The sequence below is a fragment of the Hemiscyllium ocellatum genome, chromosome 41 (genome assembly GCF_020745735.1).
Source record: "Hemiscyllium ocellatum isolate sHemOce1 chromosome 41, sHemOce1.pat.X.cur, whole genome shotgun sequence".
Taxonomy (NCBI): Eukaryota; Metazoa; Chordata; class Chondrichthyes; order Orectolobiformes; family Hemiscylliidae; genus Hemiscyllium; species Hemiscyllium ocellatum.
Genome location: NC_083441.1, coordinates 6,013,064 through 6,037,739, shown reverse-complemented (window position 1 = coordinate 6,037,739; position 24,676 = coordinate 6,013,064). Strand labels below are relative to the sequence as shown.

Genomic DNA, 24,676 nt, shown 5'->3' with positions numbered 1-24,676 from the left:
TATCTAACCCCGTGCAGTCCCTGGGAGTGTTTGATGGGGGACAGTGTAGAGTGAGCTTTACTCTGTATCTAACCCCGTGCTGTCCCTGGGAGTGTTTGATGGGGGACAGTGTAGAGGGAGCTTTCCTCTGTATCTAACCCCGTGCTGTCCCTGTCCCTTGGAGTGTTTGATGGAGGACTGTGTAGAGGGAGCTTTACTCTGTATCTAACCCCGTGCTGTCCCTGTCCCTGGGAGTGTTTGATGGGGGGACAGTGTAGAGGGAGCTTTACTCTGTATCTAACCCCGTGCTGTCCCTGGGAGTGTTTGATGGGGGGACAGTGTAGAGGGAGCTTTACTCTGTATCTAACCCCGTGCAGTTACTGTCCCTCGGAGTGTTTGATGGGGGAAGACAGTGTAGAGGGAGCTTTACTCTGTATCTAACCCCGTGCTGTCCCTGGGAGTGTTTGATGGGGGACAGTGTAGAGGGAGCTTTACTCTGTATCTAACCCCATGCTGTCCCTGGGAGTGTTTGATTGTGGGACAGTGTAGAGGGAGCTTTACTCTGTATCTAACCCCGTGCTGTCCATGTCCCTGGGATTGTTTGATCGGGGGACAGTGTAGAGGAAGCTTTACTCTGTATCTATGGCCATGCTGTCCCTGGGAGTGTTTGATTGTGGGACAGTGTAGAGGGAGCTTTACTCTGTATCTAACCCCGTGCTGTCCCTGGGAGTGTTTGATGGGGGACAGTGTAGAGGGAGCTTTACTCTGTATCTAACCCTGTGTTGTCCCTGGGATTGCTTGATGGGGGACAGTGTAGAGGGAGCTTTACTCTGTATCTAACCCCGTGCTGTCCCTGTGAGTGTTTGATGGGGTGGACAGTGTAGAGGGAGCTTTACTCTGTATCTAACCCCGTGCTGACCCTGGCCCTGGGAGTGTTTGATTGTGGGACAGTGTAGAGGGAGCTTTACTCTGTATCTAACCCCGTGCTGACCCTGGCCCTGGGAGTGTTTGATTGTGGGACAGTGTAGAGGGAGCTTTACTCTGTATCTAACCCCGTGCTGTCCCTGTCCCTGGGAGTGTTTGATGGGGGGACAGTGTAGAGGGAGCTTTACTCTGTATCTAACCCCGTGCTGTCCCTGTCCCTGGGAGTGTTTGATGGGGGGGACAGTGTAGAGGGAGCTTTACTCTGTATCTAACCCCGTGCTGTCCCTGGGAGTGTTTGATGGGGGGGACAGTGTAGAGGGAGCTTTACTCTGTATCTAACCCCGTGCTGTCCCTGTCCCTGGGAGTGTTTGATGGGGGGACAGTGTAGAGGGAGCTTTACTCTGTATCTAACGCTGTGCTGTCCCTGTCTCTGGGAGTGTTTGATGGGGGGACAGTGTAGAGGGAGCTTTCCCTTCAGTTGAAAAGTGGAAGTTGACCTGAACTGTGAAGGTGTGAGGGTTGAGTGGGAGTTAGTTTCAGTTTCAGGATATTGTAAGCAGCGTCACTCTGTATCTAACTCTGTCGTGTCTAACCCTCACAGAGAGGCCCAGAGCTGTGCCTCGCGCTGAAACAGACCCTTCGGCCCCACCCCGTCCGTGCTGACCCGGATATCCCGAACCTAACCCAGTCCCCCGTTTGCCAGCACTTGGCCCCTCTCCCTCTAACCCCTTCCTGTTCCCCTCCCCATCCCCCTTTTCAATGTTGGCATTGCCCCCAGCCCCCACCCCTTCCTCTGGCAGCTCCTCCCACACACCCACCACCCTCTGGGAGGGGGGAAACGTTACCCCTTTTCACTCTCTCCCCTCTCCCCCTCGAGTTCTGGACTCTCCCCCTCCCCCACCCCAGGGGGAAAAGACCTCGTCTATTTACCCTCTCCATGTCCCCCCCCTCATGATGTTATAAACCTCTATAAGGTCACCCCCTCAGCCTCCGACACTCCAGGGAAAACAGCCCCAGCCTCTCCCTGTAGCTCCAACCCTCCAACATCCTGGGAAATCTTTTCCGAACCCTCTCCCAACATCCTTCCTGTCGCGGGGAGACGGGAATTGCACACAATATTCCAACAGTGGCTGAACCAATGTCCGAATGAATGCTCCTATCCCTGGGAATGTAACGATCCCCGAAACACTGCTGTGACCCATCGCCCTCAATCCCTGTCCCTCCCTCCCTCTGGGGCTCTCCCCCATCGCCCTCAATCCCTGTCCCTCCCTCCCTCTGGGGCTCTCCCCCATCGCCCTCAATCCCTGTCCCTCCCTCCCTCTGGGGCTCTCCCCCGTCGCCCTCAATCCCTGTCCCTCCCTCCCTCTGGGGCTCTCCCCCGTCGCCCTCAATCCCTGTCCCTCCCTCCCTCTGGGGCTCTCCCCCGTCGCCCTCAATCCCTGTCCCTCCCTCCCTCTGGGGCTCTCACTGACCACTGGGCCCTCTCTCTGCGTCTGGGGGAGTTGGCGTGTTGTTGGCCCCTTGAGGGGTAGGGGCAGAGTGTTGCGCTACGTCGCTGCCGACGTCAGTGGGTGGTGTCTGCCCTCCCGGCTGGCTTGGCATGTGCCCACCGCGGGTGGGCACCGATTATCCGGGCGGTAAAGTTTCTTTTTTTGCGAACGGGGGGCACAGAGGCCTCCCCACCCCACCCTGACGCCGTTCCGTCTCTGTCTCCCCCCCCGGATACAGGTGATCGGAGCTCGCGGGAAGCACCGAGAAACGCCGCTGGTTGGCGGGGAGAGGGCGGCCATGACAGTGCGGCCTCCCTTCTCCCCCGCCCTCCTCCTCCTCCTGTTGTGGGCGGCGGGGAGCCACGCCAGCTGCTTCACGGGGACGGCCAATGAGTGCCGGAAAGCCCACCCGGTGCCCGGCGCCGACCTGGCCGGGGAGGGCTACGACGTGGTGAGGCTGCGCCGGATGGGGGCCTTCGCGGTCGACGTCCAGAGCTGGCGGCGCCGGGACGGCACCTGCACCCTGTGCCGCAACTCCCAGATGGAGGGGGCGCTGCAGCGCCTGCCCCGGCAGGTGACCGACTGGCGGGCGCGGCCGGCGTGCCAGCGGCACCTCAGCAGCCAGCTCTACGAGTCGGTGGGCGAGCTGGAGGACGCCGGCGCCTCGGTGGTGGACAAGTCCTGGAGCGCCGGCCTGGACGTCAACCTGAAGCCGGAGACGGGCGCCAAGCTGAGGGTGGCGGGCACCCAATCCAAGATGGCGGAGTTCGCCCGGCGCCGGAGCTCCTCGGACCGCTACAGCTTCACCGCCCACACCTTCCAGTGCCAGCTGTACGAGTACCGGCTGGTGCACCGGCCCCGGCCCTCCGCCCAGTTCCTGCGGCTGGCCCGCAGCCTCCCGCGGCGCCCAGGACCCTCCGCCCGCTTCTTCTACCAGCGCTTCCTGCGCACCTACGGCACCCACTACATCAGCGGGGTGCGGCTGGGGGGCCGGCTCCATGACGTCACCGCCCTCCGGACCTGCCAGGTGGCGACGGAGAGTCAGACCGTGGAGGAGGTGAGTCACCGGGGGGAGGGGGAGGGGGTGGGGAGAGGGTGGGGCGGGTGGGTTGGGGGGAGAGGCAGCTCCATCCGTTCCTCCTTCCCCTGGCACACACCAGCCTCAGGGGGTAACCCTCAGCTCCCCCCCCCCCGCGGCCCGCTCCCAACAGCCAGAGGGTCACCATATCCCCACACCCCCCATATCCCCACACCCCCCATATCCCCACACCCCCCATATCCCCACACCCCATATCCTCGTACTCCTGTATCCCCACACCCCCATATCCCCACACCCCTGTATCTGCACACCCCTGTATCTGCACACCCCCATATCCCCACACCCCCATATCCGCACACCCCCATATCCTCGCACTCCTGTATCCCCACACCCCCATATCCCCACACCCCCGTATCCGCACACCCCCATATCCCCACACCCCCCATATCCCCACCCCCCCATATCCCCACACCCCCCATATCCCCACACCCCCCATATCCCCACACCCCATATCCTCGCACTCCTGTATCCGCACACCCCCGTATCCCCACACCCCCGTATCCCCACACCCCCGTATCCGCACACCCCCCATATCCACACACCCCCGTATCCGCACACCCCCGTATCCCCGCACCGCCATATCCTCGCACTCCCGTATCCGCACATCCCCGTATCCCCGCACCCCCGTATCCCCGCACTCCCGTATCCGCACACCCCCGTATCCGCACACCCCCCGTATCCCTGCATCCCCGTATCCTCGCACGCCCGTATCCTCGCACTCCCGTATCCGCACACCCGCGTACTCCCACACCCCCGTATCCCCACACCCCCATATCCTTGCACTCCCGTATCCCCACACCCCCATAACACCACACCCGCGTACTCCCACACCCCCATATCCTTGCACTCCCATATCCCCACACCCCCATAACACCACACCCGCGTACTCCCACACCCCCGTATCTCACACCCCATATCCCCACACCTCCATATCCCCACACCCCCACACCCCTGTACCCCCACACCTCCATATCCCCACACCCCCATAACAGCACACCCGCGTACTCCCACACCCCCGTATCCCCACATTCCCATATCCCCACACTCCATAACATATCCATGCACCCCCATATCCTCACAACCCCATATCTCCACACTCCCATATCCCCACACCCCCATATCCCCACACTCCCATATCCCACACCTCTACACCCATATCCCCACACCCCATACCTCCAAACTCCATAACATATCCCTGCACCCCCATATCCTCATAACCCCATACCCCCACACCACCATATCCCTACACCCTCATATCCCCACACCCCCAAATCCCCACACCCCCATATCCCCACACCCCATATCCTCACACTCCCATCCCCCCACACTCCATAACATATCGCCACACCCCCATATCCCCAACAATCCCATATCCCCAACAATCCCATATCCCCACACTCCCATATCCCCACACCCCCATATCCCCAACACTCCCATATCCCCAACACTCCCATATCCCCAACACTCCCATATCCCCACACTGTCATATCCCCACACTCCATAACATATTGCCACACTCCCATATCCCCAACAATCCCATATCCCCACACTCCCATATCCCCACACCCCCATATTCCCTCACCATTTCCCCACACCCCATAACATATCCTCGCACCCCCATATCCTCACAACCCCATATCCCCACATCCCCATACTCCATAATATATCCCCACACCCCCATATCTCCACACCCCCATATCCCCAACACTCCCATATCCCCACACTCCATATCCCCACACTCCATAACATATCGCCACACCCCTATATCCCCAACAATCCCATATCCCCACACCCCCATATCCCCACACTCCCATATCCCCAACACTCCCATATCCCCACACCATACCCCCACACTCTCATATCCCCAACACTCCCATATCCCCAACAATCCCATATCCCCACACTCCATCATATATCCCCACACCCATAAATTCCGTACCCTATATCCCACACTGTTGTTTCCCAACAACCAATACCACTATCCCCACCCCCCGGAATCCCTACATCCCATATGCATTTTCCACACCCCAGACCCTCTTATCCCCACTCACCCATATTTGCACCCACCAACATATCCTCACACTATCTTATCCCTGTATCCCCATATCCCCACACAGCCATATCCTCACACCTCATACCTCTATTCCCACAGTCCCATATCACCACATCCACTTATCTCTACACACATATCCTAACACACGCATATTTCCACAGCCCATACTCATATCCCCTACACCCCGTTCCCATATCCCCCACACCCCTGTTCCCATATCCCCCACACCCCTGTTCTCATATCCCCCACACCCGTTCCCATATCCTCACACCCCTGTTCCCATATCCCCTACACCCCTGTTCCCTTATCTCCTACACCCCTGTTCCCATATCCCCCACACCCCTGTTCCCATATCCCTCACACCCCTGTTCCCATATCCCCCACACCCCTGTTCCCATATCTCCTACACCCCTGTTCTCATATCCCCTATACCCTGTTCCCATATCCCTCACACCCCTGTTCCCTTGTCCCCCACACCCCTGTTCCCATATCCCCCACACCCCTGTTCCCATATCCCCCACACCCCTGTTCCCATATCCCTCACACCCCTGTTCCCTTGTCCCCCACACCCCTGTTCCCATATTCCCTACATCCCTGTTCCCATACCCCCCATACCCCTGTTCCCATATCCCCCACACCCCTGTTCCCATATCCCCCACACCCCTGTTCTCATATCCCCCACACCCCTGTTCCCATATCCCCCACACCCCTGTTCTCATATCCCCCACACCCCCGTTCCCTTATCCCCCACACCCCTGTTCCCATATCCCCCACACCCCTGTTCTCATATCCCCCACACCCCTGTTCCCATATCCCCCACACCCCTGTTCTCATATCCCCCACACCCCTGTTCCCATATCCCCCACACCCCTGTTCCCATATCCCCCACACCCCTGTTCCCATATCCCCCACACCCCTGTTCCCTTGTCCCCCACACCCCTGTTCCCATATTCCCTACATCCCTGTTCCCATACCCCCCATACCCCTGTTCCCATATCCCCCACACCCCTGTTCCCATATCCCCCACACCCCTGTTCTCATATCCCCCACACCCCTGTTCCCATATCCCCCACACCCCTGTTCTCATATCCCCCACACCCCTGTTCCCATATCCCCCACACCCCCGTTCCCTTATCCCCCACACCCCTGTTCTCATATCCCCCACACCCCCGTTCCCTTATCCCCCACACCCCTGTTCTCATATCCCCCACACCCCTGTTCCCATATCCCCTACATCCCTGTTCCCATATCCCCTACACCCCTGTTCCCATATCCCCTACACCCGTTCCCATATCCCCCACACCCCTGTTCTCATATCCCCCACACCCCTGTTCTCATATCCCCCACACCCCTGTTCCCATATCCCCCACACCCCTGTTCCCATATCCCCCACACCCCTGTTCTCATATCCCCCACACCCCTGTTCTCATATCCCCCACACCCCTGTTCCCATATCCCCCACACCCCTGTTCCCATATCCCCCACACCCCCGTTCCCATATCCCCCACACCCCTGTTCCCATATCCCCCACACCCCTGTTCCCATATCCCCCACACCCCTGTTCTCATATCCCCCACACCCCTGTTCTCATATCCCCCACACCCCTGTTCCCATATCCCCCACACCCCTGTTCTCATATCCCCCACACCCCTGTTCTCATATCCCCCACACCCCTGTTCTCATATCCCCCACACCCCCGTTCCCATATCCCCCACACCCCTGTTCTCATATCCCCCACACCCCTGTTCCCACATCCCCTACACCCCTGTTCCCATATCGCCACACCCCTGTTCCCATATCCCCTACACCCCTGTTCCCATATCGCCACACCCCTGTTCCCATATCCCCCACACCCCTGTTCCCATATCCCTCACACCCGTTCCCATATCCCTCTACCCTGTTCCCACATCTCTCACACCCCTGTTCTCATATCCCCCACACCCCTGTTCTCATATCCCCCACACCCCTGTTCCCATATCCCCTACATTCCTGTTCCCATATCCCCACAAGCCTGTTCCCATATCCCCATACCCCCGTTCCCATATCCCCCACACCCCTGTTCCCATATCCCTCACACCCCCGTTCCCATATCCCCTACACCCGTTCCCTTATCTCCTACACCCCTGTTCCCATATCCCTCACACCCCTGTTCCCATATCCCCCACACCCCTGTTCCCATATCCCCTACACCCCTGTTCCCATATCCCCCACACCCCTGTTCCCATATCTCCTACACCCGTTCCCATATCCCCTACACCCCTGTTCCCATATCTCCTACACCCCTGTTCCCATATCTCCTACACCCCTGTTCCCATATCCCCACACCCCTGTTCCCATATCCCCTACACCCCTGTTCCCATATTCCCTACATCCCTGTTCCCATACCCCCCATACCCCTGTTCCCATATCCCCCACACCCCTGTTCCCATATCCCCCACACCCCTGTTCTCATATCCCCCACACCCCTGTTCCCATATCCCCCACACCCCTGTTCTCATATCCCCCACACCCCTGTTCCCATATCCCCCACACCCCCGTTCCCTTATCCCCCACACCCCTGTTCTCATATCCCCCACACCCCCGTTCCCTTATCCCCCACACCCCTGTTCTCATATCCCCCACACCCCTGTTCCCATATCCCCTACATCCCTGTTCCCATATCCCCTACACCCCTGTTCCCATATCCCCTACACCCGTTCCCATATCCCCCACACCCCTGTTCTCATATCCCCCACACCCCTGTTCTCATATCCCCCACACCCCTGTTCCCATATCCCCCACACCCCTGTTCCCATATCCCCCACACCCCTGTTCTCATATCCCCCACACCCCTGTTCTCATATCCCCCACACCCCTGTTCCCATATCCCCCACACCCCTGTTCCCATATCCCCCACACCCCCGTTCCCATATCCCCCACACCCCTGTTCTCATATCCCCCACACCCCTGTTCCCACATCCCCTACACCCGTTCCCATATCGCCACACCCCTGTTCCCATATCCCCTACACCCCTGTTCCCATATCGCCACACCCCTGTTCCCATATCCCCCACACCCCTGTTCCCATATCCCTCACACCCGTTCCCATATCCCTCTACCCTGTTCCCACATCTCTCACACCCCTGTTCTCATATCCCCCACACCCCTGTTCTCATATCCCCCACACCCCTGTTCCCATATCCCCTACATTCCTGTTCCCATATCCCCACAAGCCTGTTCCCATATCCCCATACCCCTGTTCCCATATCCCTCACACCCGTTCCCATATCCCTCTACCCTGTTCCCACATCTCTCACACCCCTGTTCTCATATCCCCCACACCCCTGTTCTCATATCCCCCACACCCCCGTTCCCATATCCCCCACACCCCTGTTCCCATATCCCTCACACCCCCGTTCCCATATCCCCTACACCCGTTCCCTTATCTCCTACACCCCTGTTCCCATATCCCTCACACCCCTGTTCCCATATCCCCTACACCCCTGTTCCCATATCCCCCACACCCCTGTTCCCATATCTCCTACACCCCTGTTCCCATATCTCCTACACCCCTGTTCCCATATCCCCACACCCCTGTTCCCATATCCCTCACACCCCTGTTCCCTTGTCCCCCACACCCCTGTTCCCATATTCCCTACACCCCCGTTCCCATATCCCCCACACCCCTGTTCCCTTATCCCCTACACCCGTTCCCATATCCCCTACACCCCTGTTCCCATATCCCCTACACCCCTGTTCCCATATCCCCCACACCCCTGTTCCCTTATCCCCCACACCCCTGTTCCCATATCCCCTACACCCCTGTTCCCATACCCCCCATACCCCTGTTCCCATATCCCCTACACCCCTGTTCCCATACCCCCCATACCCCTGTTCCCATATCCCCCACACCCCTGTTCCCATATCCCCCACATCCCTGTTCCCTTATCCCCTACACCCCTGTTCCCATATCCCCCACACCCCTGTTCCCATATCCCCCACACCCCTGTTCCCATATCCCCTACACCCCTGTTCCCATATCCCCTACACCCCTGTTCCCATATCCCCCACACCCCTGTTCCCTTGTCCCCCATACCCCTGTTCCCATATCCCCCACACCCCTGTTCCCATATCCCCCACACCCCTGTTCCCATATCCCCTACACCCCTGTTCCCATATCCCCCACACCCCCGTTCCCTTATCCCCCACACCCCTGTTCTCATATCCCCCACACCCCCGTTCCCTTATCCCCCACATCCCTGTTCCCATATCCCCCACACCCCTGTTCCCATATCCCCCACACCCGTTCCCATATTCCCTACATCCCTGTTCCCATATCCCCCACACCCGTTCCCATATCCCCCACACCCGTTCCCATATCCCCCACACCCGTTCCCTTATCCCCTACACCCCTGTTCCCATATTCCCTACATCCCTGTTCCCATATCCCCCACACCCTGTTCCCATATCCCCCACACCCGTTCCCATATTCCCTACATCCCTGTTCCCATATCCCCCACACCCCTGTTCCCATATCCCCTATACCCTGTTCCCATATCCCCCACACCCCTGTTCCCTTATCCCCTACACCCCTGTTCCCATATCCCCCACACCCCTGTTCCCATATCCCCTATACCCTGTTCCCATATCCCCCACACCCCTGTTCTCATATCCCCTACATCCCTGTTCCCATATCCCCTCTACCCTGTTCCCTTATCCCCCACACCCCTGTTCCCTTATCCCCTACACCCCTGTTCCCATATCCCCCACACCCCTGTTCCCATATCCCCCACACCCCTGTTCCCGTATCCCCCACACCCCTGTTCCCATATCCCCCACACCCCCGTTCCCATATCCCCCACACCCCCGTTCCCATATCCCTCACACCCCCGTTCCGATATCCCTCACACCCCTGTTCCCATATCCCTCACACCCCCGTTCCGATATCCCTCACACCCCTGTTCCCATATCCCTCACACCCCTGTTCCCATATCCCCCACACCCCTGTTCCCATATCCGCTATACCGTTCCCATATCCGCTACACCCGTCTACCCATATCCCCTACACCCCTGTTCCCATATCCCCCACACCCCTGTTCCCATATCCCCCACACCCCTGTTCCCATATCCCCCACCCCCCCGTTCCCATATCCACTACACCTCTGTTCCCATATACCTCATACCCCTGTTCCCATATCCCCCACACCACTGTTCCCATAACCCCCACACCCCTGTTCCCATATCCCTCACACCCCTGTTCTCATATCCCAACACCCTTGTTCCCATATCCCTCACACCCCTGTTCCCATATCCGCTATACCCTGTTCCCATATCCCAACACCCCGTTCCCATATCCCCCACACCCCTGTTCCCATATCCCCCACACCCCTGTTCCCATATCCCAACACCCCGTTCCAATATCCCCCACACCCCTGTTCCCATATCCCAACACTCCTGTTCCCATATCCCCCACATCCCTGCTCCCATATTCCCTATACCCTGTTCCCATATCCCCCGCACCCGTTCCCATATCCCCCACACCCCTGTTCCATATCCCCCACACCCCTGTTCCCATATCCCTATACCTCCATATCCTCATGTCCTCACACGCCATATCCCCACACACCGATTCCCATATACTGGACACCCAAACCCATATCTTCATATCCCCTATACCCTGTTCCCATATCCCTCACATCCCAGTTCCCATATCCCCTACACCTGTTCCCATATCCCAATATCCCATATTCTCACACCGCATATACATATCCCCACTCCCCTAAACCCATATTCACACACTCCCATATACTCACACCCTTTCTCCCATATCCACTAACACCGATCCCCATATTCACACACTCCCATATACACACACCCTTTCTCCCATATCCACTAACACCGATCCCCATATTCACACACTCCCATATACACACACCCTTTCTCCCATATCCACTAACACCGATCCCCATATTCACACACTCCCATATACACACACCCTTTCTCCCATATCCACTAACACCGATCCCCATATTCACACACTCCCATATACTCACACCCTTTCTCCCATATCCACTAACACCGATCCCCATATTCACACACTCCCATATACTCACACCCTTTCTCCCATATCCACTAACACCGATCCCCATATTCACACACTCCCATATACTCACACCCTGTCTCCCATATCCACTAACACCGATCCCCATATTCACACACTCCCATATACTCACACCCTGTCTCCCATATCCACTAACACCGATCCCCATATTCACACACTCCCATATACTCACACCCTTTCTCCCATATCCACTAACACCGATCCCCATATTCACACACTCCCATATACACACACCCTGTCTCCCATATCCACTAACACCGATCCCCATATTCACACACTCCCATATACTCACACCCTTTCTCCCATATCCACTAACACCGATCCCCATATTCACACACTCCCATATACTCACACCCTTTCTCCCATATCCACTAACACCGATCCCCATATTCACACACTCCCATATACACACACCCTGTCTCCCATATCCACTAACACCGATCCCCATATTCACACACTCCCATATACACACACCCTTTCTCCCATATCCACTAACACCGATCCCCATATTCACACACTCCCATATACACACACCCTTTCTCCCATATCCACTAACACCGATCCCCATATTCACACACTCCCATATACTCACACCCTTTCTCCCATATCCACTAACACCGATCCCCATATTCACACACTCCCATATACTCACACCCTTTCTCCCATATCCACTAACACCGATCCCCATATTCACACACTCCCATATACACACACCCTTTCTCCCATATCCACTAACACCGATCCCCATATTCACACACTCCCATATACTCACACCCTTTCTCCCATATCCACTAACACCGATCCCCATATTCACACACTCCCATATACACACACCCTGTCTCCCATATCCACTAACACCGATCCCCATATTCACACACTCCCATATACTCACACCCTGTCTCCCATATCCACTAACACCGATCCCCATATTCACACACTCCCATATACACACACCCTTTCTCCCATATCCACTAACACCGATCCCCATATTCACACACTCCCATATACACACACCCTGTCTCCCATATCCACTAACACCGATCCCCATATTCACACACTCCCATATACTCACACCCTTTCTCCCATATCCACTAACACCGATCCCCATATTCACACACTCCCATATACTCACACCCTTTCTCCCATATCCACTAACACCGATCCCCATATTCACACACTCCCATATACTCACACCCTTTCTCCCATATCCACTAACACCGATCCCCATATTCACACACTCCCATATACACACACCCTGTCTCCCATATCCACTAACACCGATCCCCATATTCACACACTCCCATATACTCACACCCTTTCTCCCATATCCACTAACACCGATCCCCATATTCACACACTCCCATATACACACACCCTTTCTCCCATATCCACTAACACCGATCCCCATATTCACACACTCCCATATACTCACACCCTTTCTCCCATATCCACTAACACCGATCCCCATATTCACACACTCCCATATACTCACACCCTTTCTCCCATATCCACTAACACCGATCCCCATATTCACACACTCCCATATACTCACACCCTTTCTCCCATATCCACTAACACCGATCCCCATATTCACACACTCCCATATACACACACCCTTTCTCCCATATCCACTAACACCGATCCCCATATTCACACACTCCCATATACACACACCCTTTCTCCCATATCCACTAACACCGATCCCCATATTCACACACTCCCATATACTCACACCCTTTCTCCCATATCCACTAACACCGATCCCCATATTCACACACTCCCATATACACACACCCTTTCTCCCATATCCACTAACACCGATCCCCATATTCACACACTCCCATATACTCACACCCTGTCTCCCATATCCACTAACACCGATCCCCATATTCACACACTCCCATATACTCACACCCTGTCTCCCATATCCACTAACACCGATCCCCATATTCACACACTCCCATATACACACACCCTGTCTCCCATATCCACTAACACCGATCCCCATATTCACACACTCCCATATACTCACACCCTGTCTCCCATATCCACTAACACCGATCCCCATATTCACACACTCCCATATACTCACACCCTTTCTCCCATATCCACTAACACCGATCCCCATATTCACACACTCCCATATACTCACACCCTTTCTCCCATATCCACTAACACCGATCCCCATATTCACACACTCCCATATACTCACACCCTTTCTCCCATATCCACTAACACCGATCCCCATATTCACACACTCCCATATACTCACACCCTTTCTCCCATATCCACTAACACCGATCCCCATATTCACACACTCCCATATACTCACACCCTTTCTCCCATATCCACTAACACCGATCCCCATATTCACACAATCCCATATACTCACACCCTGTCTCCCATATCCACTAACACCGATCCCCATATTCACACACTCCCATATACTCACACCCTTTCTCCCATATCCACTAACACCGATCCCCATATTCACACACTCCCATATACTCACACCCTTTCTCCCATATCCACTAACACCGATCCCCATATTCACACACTCCCATATACTCACACCCTTTCTCCCATATCCACTAACACCGATCCCCATATTCACACACTCCCATATACTCACACCCTTTCTCCCATATCCACTAACACCGATCCCCATATTCACACACTCCCATATACTCACACCCTTTCTCCCATATCCACTAACACCGATCCCCATATTCACACACTCCCATATACTCACACCCTGTCTCCCATATCCACTAACACCGATCCCCATATTCACACACTCCCATATACTCACACCCTGTCTCCCATATCCACTAACACCGATCCCCATATTCACACACTCCCATATACTCACACCCTATCTCCCATATCCACTAACACCGATCCCCATATTCACACACTCCCATATACTCACACCCTTTCTCCCATATCCACTAACACCGATCCCCATATTCACACACTCCCATATACACACACCCTTTCTCCCATATCCACTAACACCGATCCCCATATTCACACACTCCCATATACTCACACCCTGTCTCCCATATCCACTAACACCGATCCCCATATTCACACACTCCCATATACACACACCCTGTCTCCCATATCCACTAACACCGATCCCCATATTCACACACTCCCATATACTCACACCCTTTCTCCCATATCCACTAACACCGATCCCCATATTCACACACTCTCATATACTCACACCCTGTCTCCCATATCCACTAACACCGATCCCCATATTCACACACTCCCATATACTCACACCCTTTCTCCCATATCCACTAACACCGATCCCCATATTCACACACTCCCATATACACACACCCTGTCTCCCATATCCACTAACACCGATCCCCATATTCACACACTCCCATATACTCACACCCTTTCTCCCATATCCACTAACACCGATCCCCATATTCACACACTCCCATATACACACACCCTTTCTCCCATATCCACTAACACCGATCCCCATATTCACACACTCCCATATACACACACCCTGTCTCCCATATCCACTAACACCGATCCCCATATTCACACACTCCCATATACTCACACCCTGTCTCCCATATCCACTAACACCGATCCCCATATTCACACACTCCCATATACTCACACCCTGTCTCCCATATCCACTAACACCGATCCCCATATTCACACACTCCCATATACACACACCCTGTCTCCCATATCCACTAACACCGATCCCCATATTCACACACTCCCATATACTCACACCCTTTCTCCCATATCCACTAACACCGATCCCCATATTCACACACTCCCATATACTCACACCCTGTCTCCCATATCCACTAACACCGATCCCCATATTCACACACTCCCATATACTCACACCCTTTCTCCCATATCCACTAACACCGATCCCCATATTCACACACTCCCATATACACACACCCTTTCTCCCATATCCACTAACACCGATCCCCATATTCACACACTCCCATATACTCACACCCTTTCTCCCATATCCACTAACACCGATCCCCATATTCACACACTCCCATATACACACACCCTTTCTCCCATATCCACTAACACCGATCCCCATATTCACACACTCCCATATACTCACACCCTGTCTCCCATATCCACTAACACCGATCCCCATATTCACACACTCCCATATACTCACACCCTGTCTCCCATATCCACTAACACCGATCCCCATATTCACACACTCCCATATACTCACACCCTGTCTCCCATATCCACTAACACCGATCCCCATATTCACACACTCCCATATACTCACACCCTTTCTCCCATATCCACTAACACCGATCCCCATATTCACACACTCCCATATACTCACACCCTTTCTCCCATATCCACTAACACCGATCCCCATATTCACACACTCCCATATACTCACACCCTTTCTCCCATATCCACTAACACCGATCCCCATATTCACACACTCCCATATACACACACCCTTTCTCCCATATCCACTAACACCGATCCCCATATTCACACACTCCCATATACTCACACCCTGTCTCCCATATCCACTAACACCGATCCCCATATTCACACACTCCCATATACACACACCCTGTCTCCCATATCCACTAACACCGATCCCCATATTCACACACTCCCATATACTCACACCCTGTCTCCCATATCCACTAACACCGATCCCCATATTCACACACTCCCATATACTCACACCCTTTCTCCCATATCCACTAACACCGATCCCCATATTCACACACTCCCATATACTCACACCCTGTCTCCCATATCCACTAACACCGATCCCCATATTCACACACTCCCATATACTCACACCCTTTCTCCCATATCCACTAACACCGATCCCCATATTCACACACTCCCATATACACACACCCTTTCTCCCATATCCACTAACACCGATCCCCATATTCACACACTCCCATATACTCACACCCTGTCTCCCATATCCACTAACACCGATCCCCATATTCACACACTCCCATATACTCACACCCTTTCTCCCATAACCACTAACACCGATCCCCATATTCACACACTCCCATATACTCACACCCTGTCTCCCATATCCACTAACACCGATCCCCATATTCACACACTCCCATATACTCACACCCTTTCTCCCATATCCACTAACACCGATCCCCATATTCACACACTCCCATATACTCACACCCTTTCTCCCATATCCACTAACACCGATCCCCATATTCACACACTCCCATATACTCACACCCTGTCTCCCATATCCACTAACACCGATCCCCATATTCACACACTCCCATATACTCACACCCTTTCTCCCATATCCACTAACACCGATCCCCATATTCACACACTCCCATATACTCACACCCTTTCTCCCATATCCACTAACACCGATCCCCATATTCACACACTCCCATATACACACACCCTGTCTCCCATATCCACTAACACCGATCCCCATATTCACACACTCCCATATACTCACACCCTGTCTCCCATATCCACTAACACCGATCCCCATATTCACACACTCCCATATACTCACACCCTTTCTCCCATATCCACTAACACCGATCCCCATATTCACACACTCCCATATACTCACACCCTGTCTCCCATATCCACTAACACCGATCCCCATATTCACACACTCCCATATACTCACACCCTGTCTCCCATATCCACTAACACCGATCCCCATATTCACACACTCCCATATACTCACACCCTTTCTCCCATATCCACTAACACCGATCCCCATATTCACACACTCCCATATACTCACACCCTTTCTCCCATATCCACTAACACCGATCCCCATATTCACACACTCCCATATACTCACACCCTGTCTCCCATATCCACTAACACCGATCCCCATATTCACACACTCCCATATACTCACACCCTGTCTCCCATATCCACTAACACCGATCCCCATATTCACACACTCCCATATACACACACCCTTTCTCCCATATCCACTAACACCGATCCCCATATTCACACACTCCCATATACTCACACCCTTTCTCCCATATCCACTAACACACCGATCCCCATATTCACACACTCCCATATACTCACACCCTGTCTCCCATATCCACTAACACCGATCCCCATATTCACACACTCCCATATACTCACACCCTTTCTCCCATATCCACTAACACCGATCCCCATATTCACACACTCCCATATACTCACACCCTTTCTCCCATATCCACTAACACCGATCCCCATATTCACACACTCCCATATACACACACCCTGTCTCCCATATCCACTAACACCGATCCCCATATTCACACACTCCCATATACTCACACCCTGTCTCCCATATCCACTAACACCGATCCCCATATTCACACACTCCCATATACTCACACCCTTTCTCCCATATCCACTAACACCGATCCCCATATTCACACACTCCCATATACTCACACCCTGTCTCCCATATCCACTAACACCGATCCCCATATTCACACACTCCCATATACTCACACCCTTTCTCCCATATCCACTAACACAGATCCCCATATTCACACACTCCCATATACACACACCCTTTCTCCCATATCCACTAACACCGATCCCCATATTCACACACTCCCATATACTCACACCCTGTCTCCCATATCCACTAACACCGATCCCCATATTCACACACTCCCATATACTCACACCCTTTCTCCCATATCCACTAACACCGATCCCCATATTCACACACTCCCATATACACACACCCTGTCTCCCATATCCACTAACACCGATCCCCATATTCACACACTCCCATATACTCACACCCTTTCTCCCATATCCACTAACACCGATCCCCATATTCACACACTCCCATATACTCACACCCTTTCTCCCATATCCACTAACACCGATCCCCATATTCACACACTCCCATATACTCACACCCTTTCTCCCATATCCACTAACACCGATCCCCATATTCACACACTCCCATATACTCACACCCTTTCTCCCATATCCACTAACACCGATCCCCATATTCACACACTCCCATATACTCACACCCTGTCTCCCATATCCACTAACACCGATCCCCATATTCACACACTCCCATATACTCACACCCTGTCTCCCATATCCACTAACACCGATCCCCATATTCACACACTCCCATATACTCACACCCTGTCTCCCATATCCACTAACACCGATCCCCATATTCACACACTCCCATATACTCACACCCTTTCTCCCATATCCACTAACACCGATCCCCATATTCACACACTCCCATATACTCACACCCTTTCTCCCATATCCACTAACACCGATCCCCATATTCACACACTCCCATATACTCACACCCTGTCTCCCATATCCACTAACACCGATCCCCATATTCACACACTCCCATATACTCACACCCTTTCTCCCATATCCACTAACACCGATCCCCATATTCACACACTCCCATATACTCACACCCTGTCTCCCATATCCACTAACACCGATCCCCATATTCACACACTCCCATATACTCACACCCTTTCTCCCATATCCACTAACACCGATCCCCATATTCACACACTCCCATATACACACACCCTGTCTCCCATATCCACTAACACCGATCCCCATATTCACACACTCCCATATACTCACACCCTTTCTCCCATATCCACTAACACCGATCCCCATATTCACACACTCCCATATACTCACACCCTTTCTCCCATATCCACTAACACCGATCCCCATATTCACACACTCCCATATACACACACCCTGTCTCCCATATCCACTAACACCGATCCCCATATTCACACACTCCCATATACTCACACCCTGTCTCCCATATCCACTAACACCGATCCCCATATTCACACACTCCCATATACTCACACCCTGTCTCCCATATCCACTAACACCGATCCCCATATTCACACACTCCCATATACACACACCCTTTCTCCCATATCCACTAACACCGATCCCCATATTCACACACTCCCATATACTCACACCCTGTCTCCCATATCCACTAACACCGATCCCCATATTCACACACTCCCATATACTCACACCCTTTCTCCCATATCCACTAACACCGATCCCCATATTCACACACTCCCATATACTCACACCCTTTCTCCCATATCCACTAACACCGATCCCCATATTCACACACTCCCATATACTCACACCCTGTCTCCCATATCCACTAACACCGATCCCCATATTCACACACTCCCATATACACACACCCTTTCTCCCATATCCACTAACACCGATCCCCATATTCACACACTCCCATATACTCACACCCTGTCTCCCATATCCACTAACACCGATCCCCATATTCACACACTCCCATATACTCACACCCTGTCTCCCATATCCACTAACACCGATCCCCATATTCACACACTCCCATATACACACACCCTTTCTCCCATATCCACTAACACCGATCCCCATATTCACACACTCCCATATACTCACACCCTGTCTCCCATATCCACTAACACCGATCCCCATATTCACACACTCCCATATACTCACACCCTGTCTCCCATATCCACTAACACCGATCCCCATATTCACACACTCCCATATACTCACACCCTGTCTCCCATATCCACTAACACCGATCCCCATATTCACACACTCCCATATACACACACCCTTTCTCCCATATCCACTAACACCGATCCCCATATTCACACACTCCCATATACTCACACCCTGTCTCCCATATCCACTAACACCGATCCCCATATTCACACACTCCCATATACTCACACCCTTTCTCCCTATCCACTAACACCGATCCCCATATTCACACACTCCCATATACTCACACCCTTTCTCCCATATCCACTAACACCGATCCCCATATTCACACACTCCCATATACACACACCCTTTCTCCCATATCCACTAACACCGATCCCCATATTCACACACTCCCATATACTCACACCCTTTCTCCCATATCCACTAACACCGATCCCCATATTCACACACTCCCATATACTCACACCCTGTCTCCCATATCCACTAACACCGATCCCCATATTCACACACTCCCATATACTCACACCCTTTCTCCCATATCCACTAACACCGATCCCCATATTCACACACTCCCATATACTCACACCCTGTCTCCCATATCCACTAACACCGATCCCCATATTCACACACTCCCATATACTCACACCCTTTCTCCCATATCCACTAACACCGATCCCCATATTCACACACTCCCATATACACACACCCTGTCTCCCATATCCACTAACACCGATCCCCATATTCACACACTCCCATATACTCACACCCTGTCTCCCATATCCACTAACACCGATCCCCATATTCACACACTCCCATATACTCACACCCTGTCTCCCATATCCACTAACACCGATCCCCATATTCACACACTCCCATATACACACACCCTGTCTCCCATATCCACTAACACCGATCCCCATATTCACACACTCCCATATACTCACACCCTTTCTCCCATATCCACTAACACCGATCCCCATATTCACACACTCCCATATACTCACACCCTTTCTCCCATATCCACTAACACCGATCCCCATATTCACACACTCCCATATACTCACACCCTTTCTCCCATATCCACTAACACCGATCCCCATATTCACACACTCCCATATACTCACACCCTTTCTCCCATATCCACTAACACCGATCCCCATATTCACACACTCCCATATACTCACACCCTTTCTCCCATATCCACTAACACCGATCCCCATATTCACACACTCCCATATACTCACACCCTGTCTCCCATATCCACTAACACCGATCCCCATATTCACACACTCCCATATACTCACACCCTTTCTCCCATATCCACTAACACCGATCCCCATATTCACACACTCCCATATACTCACACCCTTTCTCCCATATCCACTAACACCGATCCCCATATTCACACACTCCCATATACTCACACCCTTTCTCCCATATCCACTAACACCGATCCCCATATTCACACACTCCCATATACTCACACCCTGTCTCCCATATCCACTAACACCGATCCCCATATTCACACACTCCCATATACACACACCCTGTCTCCCATATCCACTAACACCGATCCCCATATTCACACACTCCCATATACACACACCCTGTCTCCCATATCCACTAACACCGATCCCCATATTCACACACTCCCATATACTCACACCCTTTCTCCCATATCCACTAACACCGATCCCCATATTCACACACTCCCATATACTCACACCCTTTCTCCCATATCCACTAACACCGATCCCCATATTCACACACTCCCATATACTCACACCCTGTCTCCCATATCCACTAACACCGATCCCCATATTCACACACTCCCATATACTCACACCCTTTCTCCCATATCCACTAACACCGATCCCCATATTCACACACTCCCATATACACACACCCTTTCTCCCATATCCACTAACACCGATCCCCATATTCACACACTCCCATATACTCACACCCTGTCTCCCATATCCACTAACACCGATCCCCATATTCACACACTCCCATATACTCACACCCTGTCTCCCATATCCACTAACACCGATCCCCATATTCACACACTCCCATATACACACACCCTTTCTCCCATATCCACTAACACCGATCCCCATATTCACACACTCCCATATACTCACACCCTGTCTCCCATATCCACTAACACCGATCCCCATATTCACACACTCCCATATACACACACCCTGTCTCCCATATCCACTAACACCGATCCCCATATTCACACACTCCCATATACTCACACCCTTTCTCCCATATCCACTAACACCGATCCCCATATTCACACACTCCCATATACTCACACCCTTTCTCCCATATCCACTAACACCGATCCCCATATTCACACACTCCCATATACTCACACCCTGTCTCCCATATCCACTAACACCGATCCCCATATTCACACACTCCCATATACACACACCCTTTCTCCCATATCCACTAACACCGATCCCCATATTCACACACTCCCATATACTCACACCCTTTCTCCCATATCCACTAACACCGATCCCCATATTCACACACTCCCATATACTCACACCCTTTCTCCCATATCCACTAACACCGATCCCCATATTCACACACTCCCATATACTCACACCCTTTCTCCCATATCCACTAACACCGATCCCCATATTCACACACTCCCATATACTCACACCCTGTCTCCCATATCCACTAACACCGATCCCCATATTCACACACTCCCATATACACACACCCTGTCTCCCATATCCACTAACACCGATCCCCATATTCACACACTCCCATATACACACACCCTGTCTCCCATATCCACTAACACCGATCCCCATATTCACACACTCCCATATACTCACACCCTTTCTCCCATATCCACTAACACCGATCCCCATATTCACACACTCCCATATACTCACACCCTGTCTCCCATATCCACTAACACCGATCCCCATATTCACACACTCCCATATACTCACACCCTTTCTCCCATATCCACTAACACCGATCCCCATATTCACACACTCCCATATACACACACCCTGTCTCCCATATCCACTAACACCGATCCCCATATTCACACACTCCCATATACTCACACCCTTTCTCCCATATCCACTAACACCGATCCCCATATTCACACACTCCCATATACTCACACCCTGTCTCCCATATCCACTAACACCGATCCCCATATTCACACACTCCCATATACTCACACCCTGTCTCCCATATCCACTAACACCGATCCCCATATTCACACACTCCCATATACTCACACCCTTTCTCCCATATCCACTAACACCGATCCCCATATTCACACACTCCCATATACTCACACCCTGTCTCCCATATCCACTAACACCGATCCCCATATTCACACACTCCCATATACTCACACCCTTTCTCCCATATCCACTAACACCGATCCCCATATTCACACACTCCCATATACACACACCCTGTCTCCCATATCCACTAACACCGATCCCCATATTCACACACTCCCATATACACACACCCTTTCTCCCATATCCACTAACACCGATCCCCATATTCACACACTCCCATATACTCACACCCTGTCTCCCATATCCACTAACACCGATCCCCATATTCACACACTCCCATATACTCACACCCTGTCTCCCATATCCACTAACACCGATCCCCATATTCACACACTCCCATATACTCACACCCTTTCTCCCATATCCACTAACACCGATCCCCATATTCACACACTCCCATATACACACACCCTGTCTCCCATATCCACTAACACCGATCCCCATATTCACACACTCCCATATACTCACACCCTTTCTCCCATATCCACTAACACCGATCCCCATATTCACACACTCCCATATACTCACACCCTTTCTCCCATATCCACTAACACCGATCCCCATATTCACACACTCCCATATACTCACACCCTGTCTCCCATATCCACTAACACCGATCCCCATATTCACACACTCCCATATACTCACACCCTTTCTCCCATATCCACTAACACCGATCCCCATATTCACACACTCCCATATACTCACACCCTGTCTCCCATATCCACTAACACCGATCCCCATATTCACACACTCCCATATACTCACACCCTTTCTCCCATATCCACTAACACCGATCCCCATATTCACACACTCCCATATACTCACACCCTGTCTCCCATATCCACTAACACCGATCCCCATATTCACACACTCCCATATACACACACCCTTTCTCCCATATCCACTAACACCGATCCCCTATTCACACACTCCCATATACACACACCCTGTCTCCCATATCCACTAACACCGATCCCCATATTCACACACTCCCATATACTCACACCCTGTCTCCCATATCCACTAACACCGATCCCCATATTCACACACTCCCATATACTCACACCCTTTCTCCCCATATCC

At 52.5% G+C, this 24,676-nt stretch overlaps 1 protein-coding gene across 1 annotated transcript in view; it reads left to right on the top strand.

Moving 5' to 3' along the window:
• Window positions 1–24,676, top strand: part of LOC132834613 (perforin-1-like) — a 45,867-nt gene that overhangs the window by 4,853 nt on the left and 16,338 nt on the right. Inside the window, exon 2 of the mRNA XM_060853510.1 lies at window positions 2,632–3,450. Coding sequence (XP_060709493.1) covers window positions 2,692–3,450 — 759 coding nt within the window. The 5' untranslated portion in view covers window positions 2,632–2,691. The remainder of the gene's footprint in view (window positions 1–2,631; window positions 3,451–24,676) is intronic.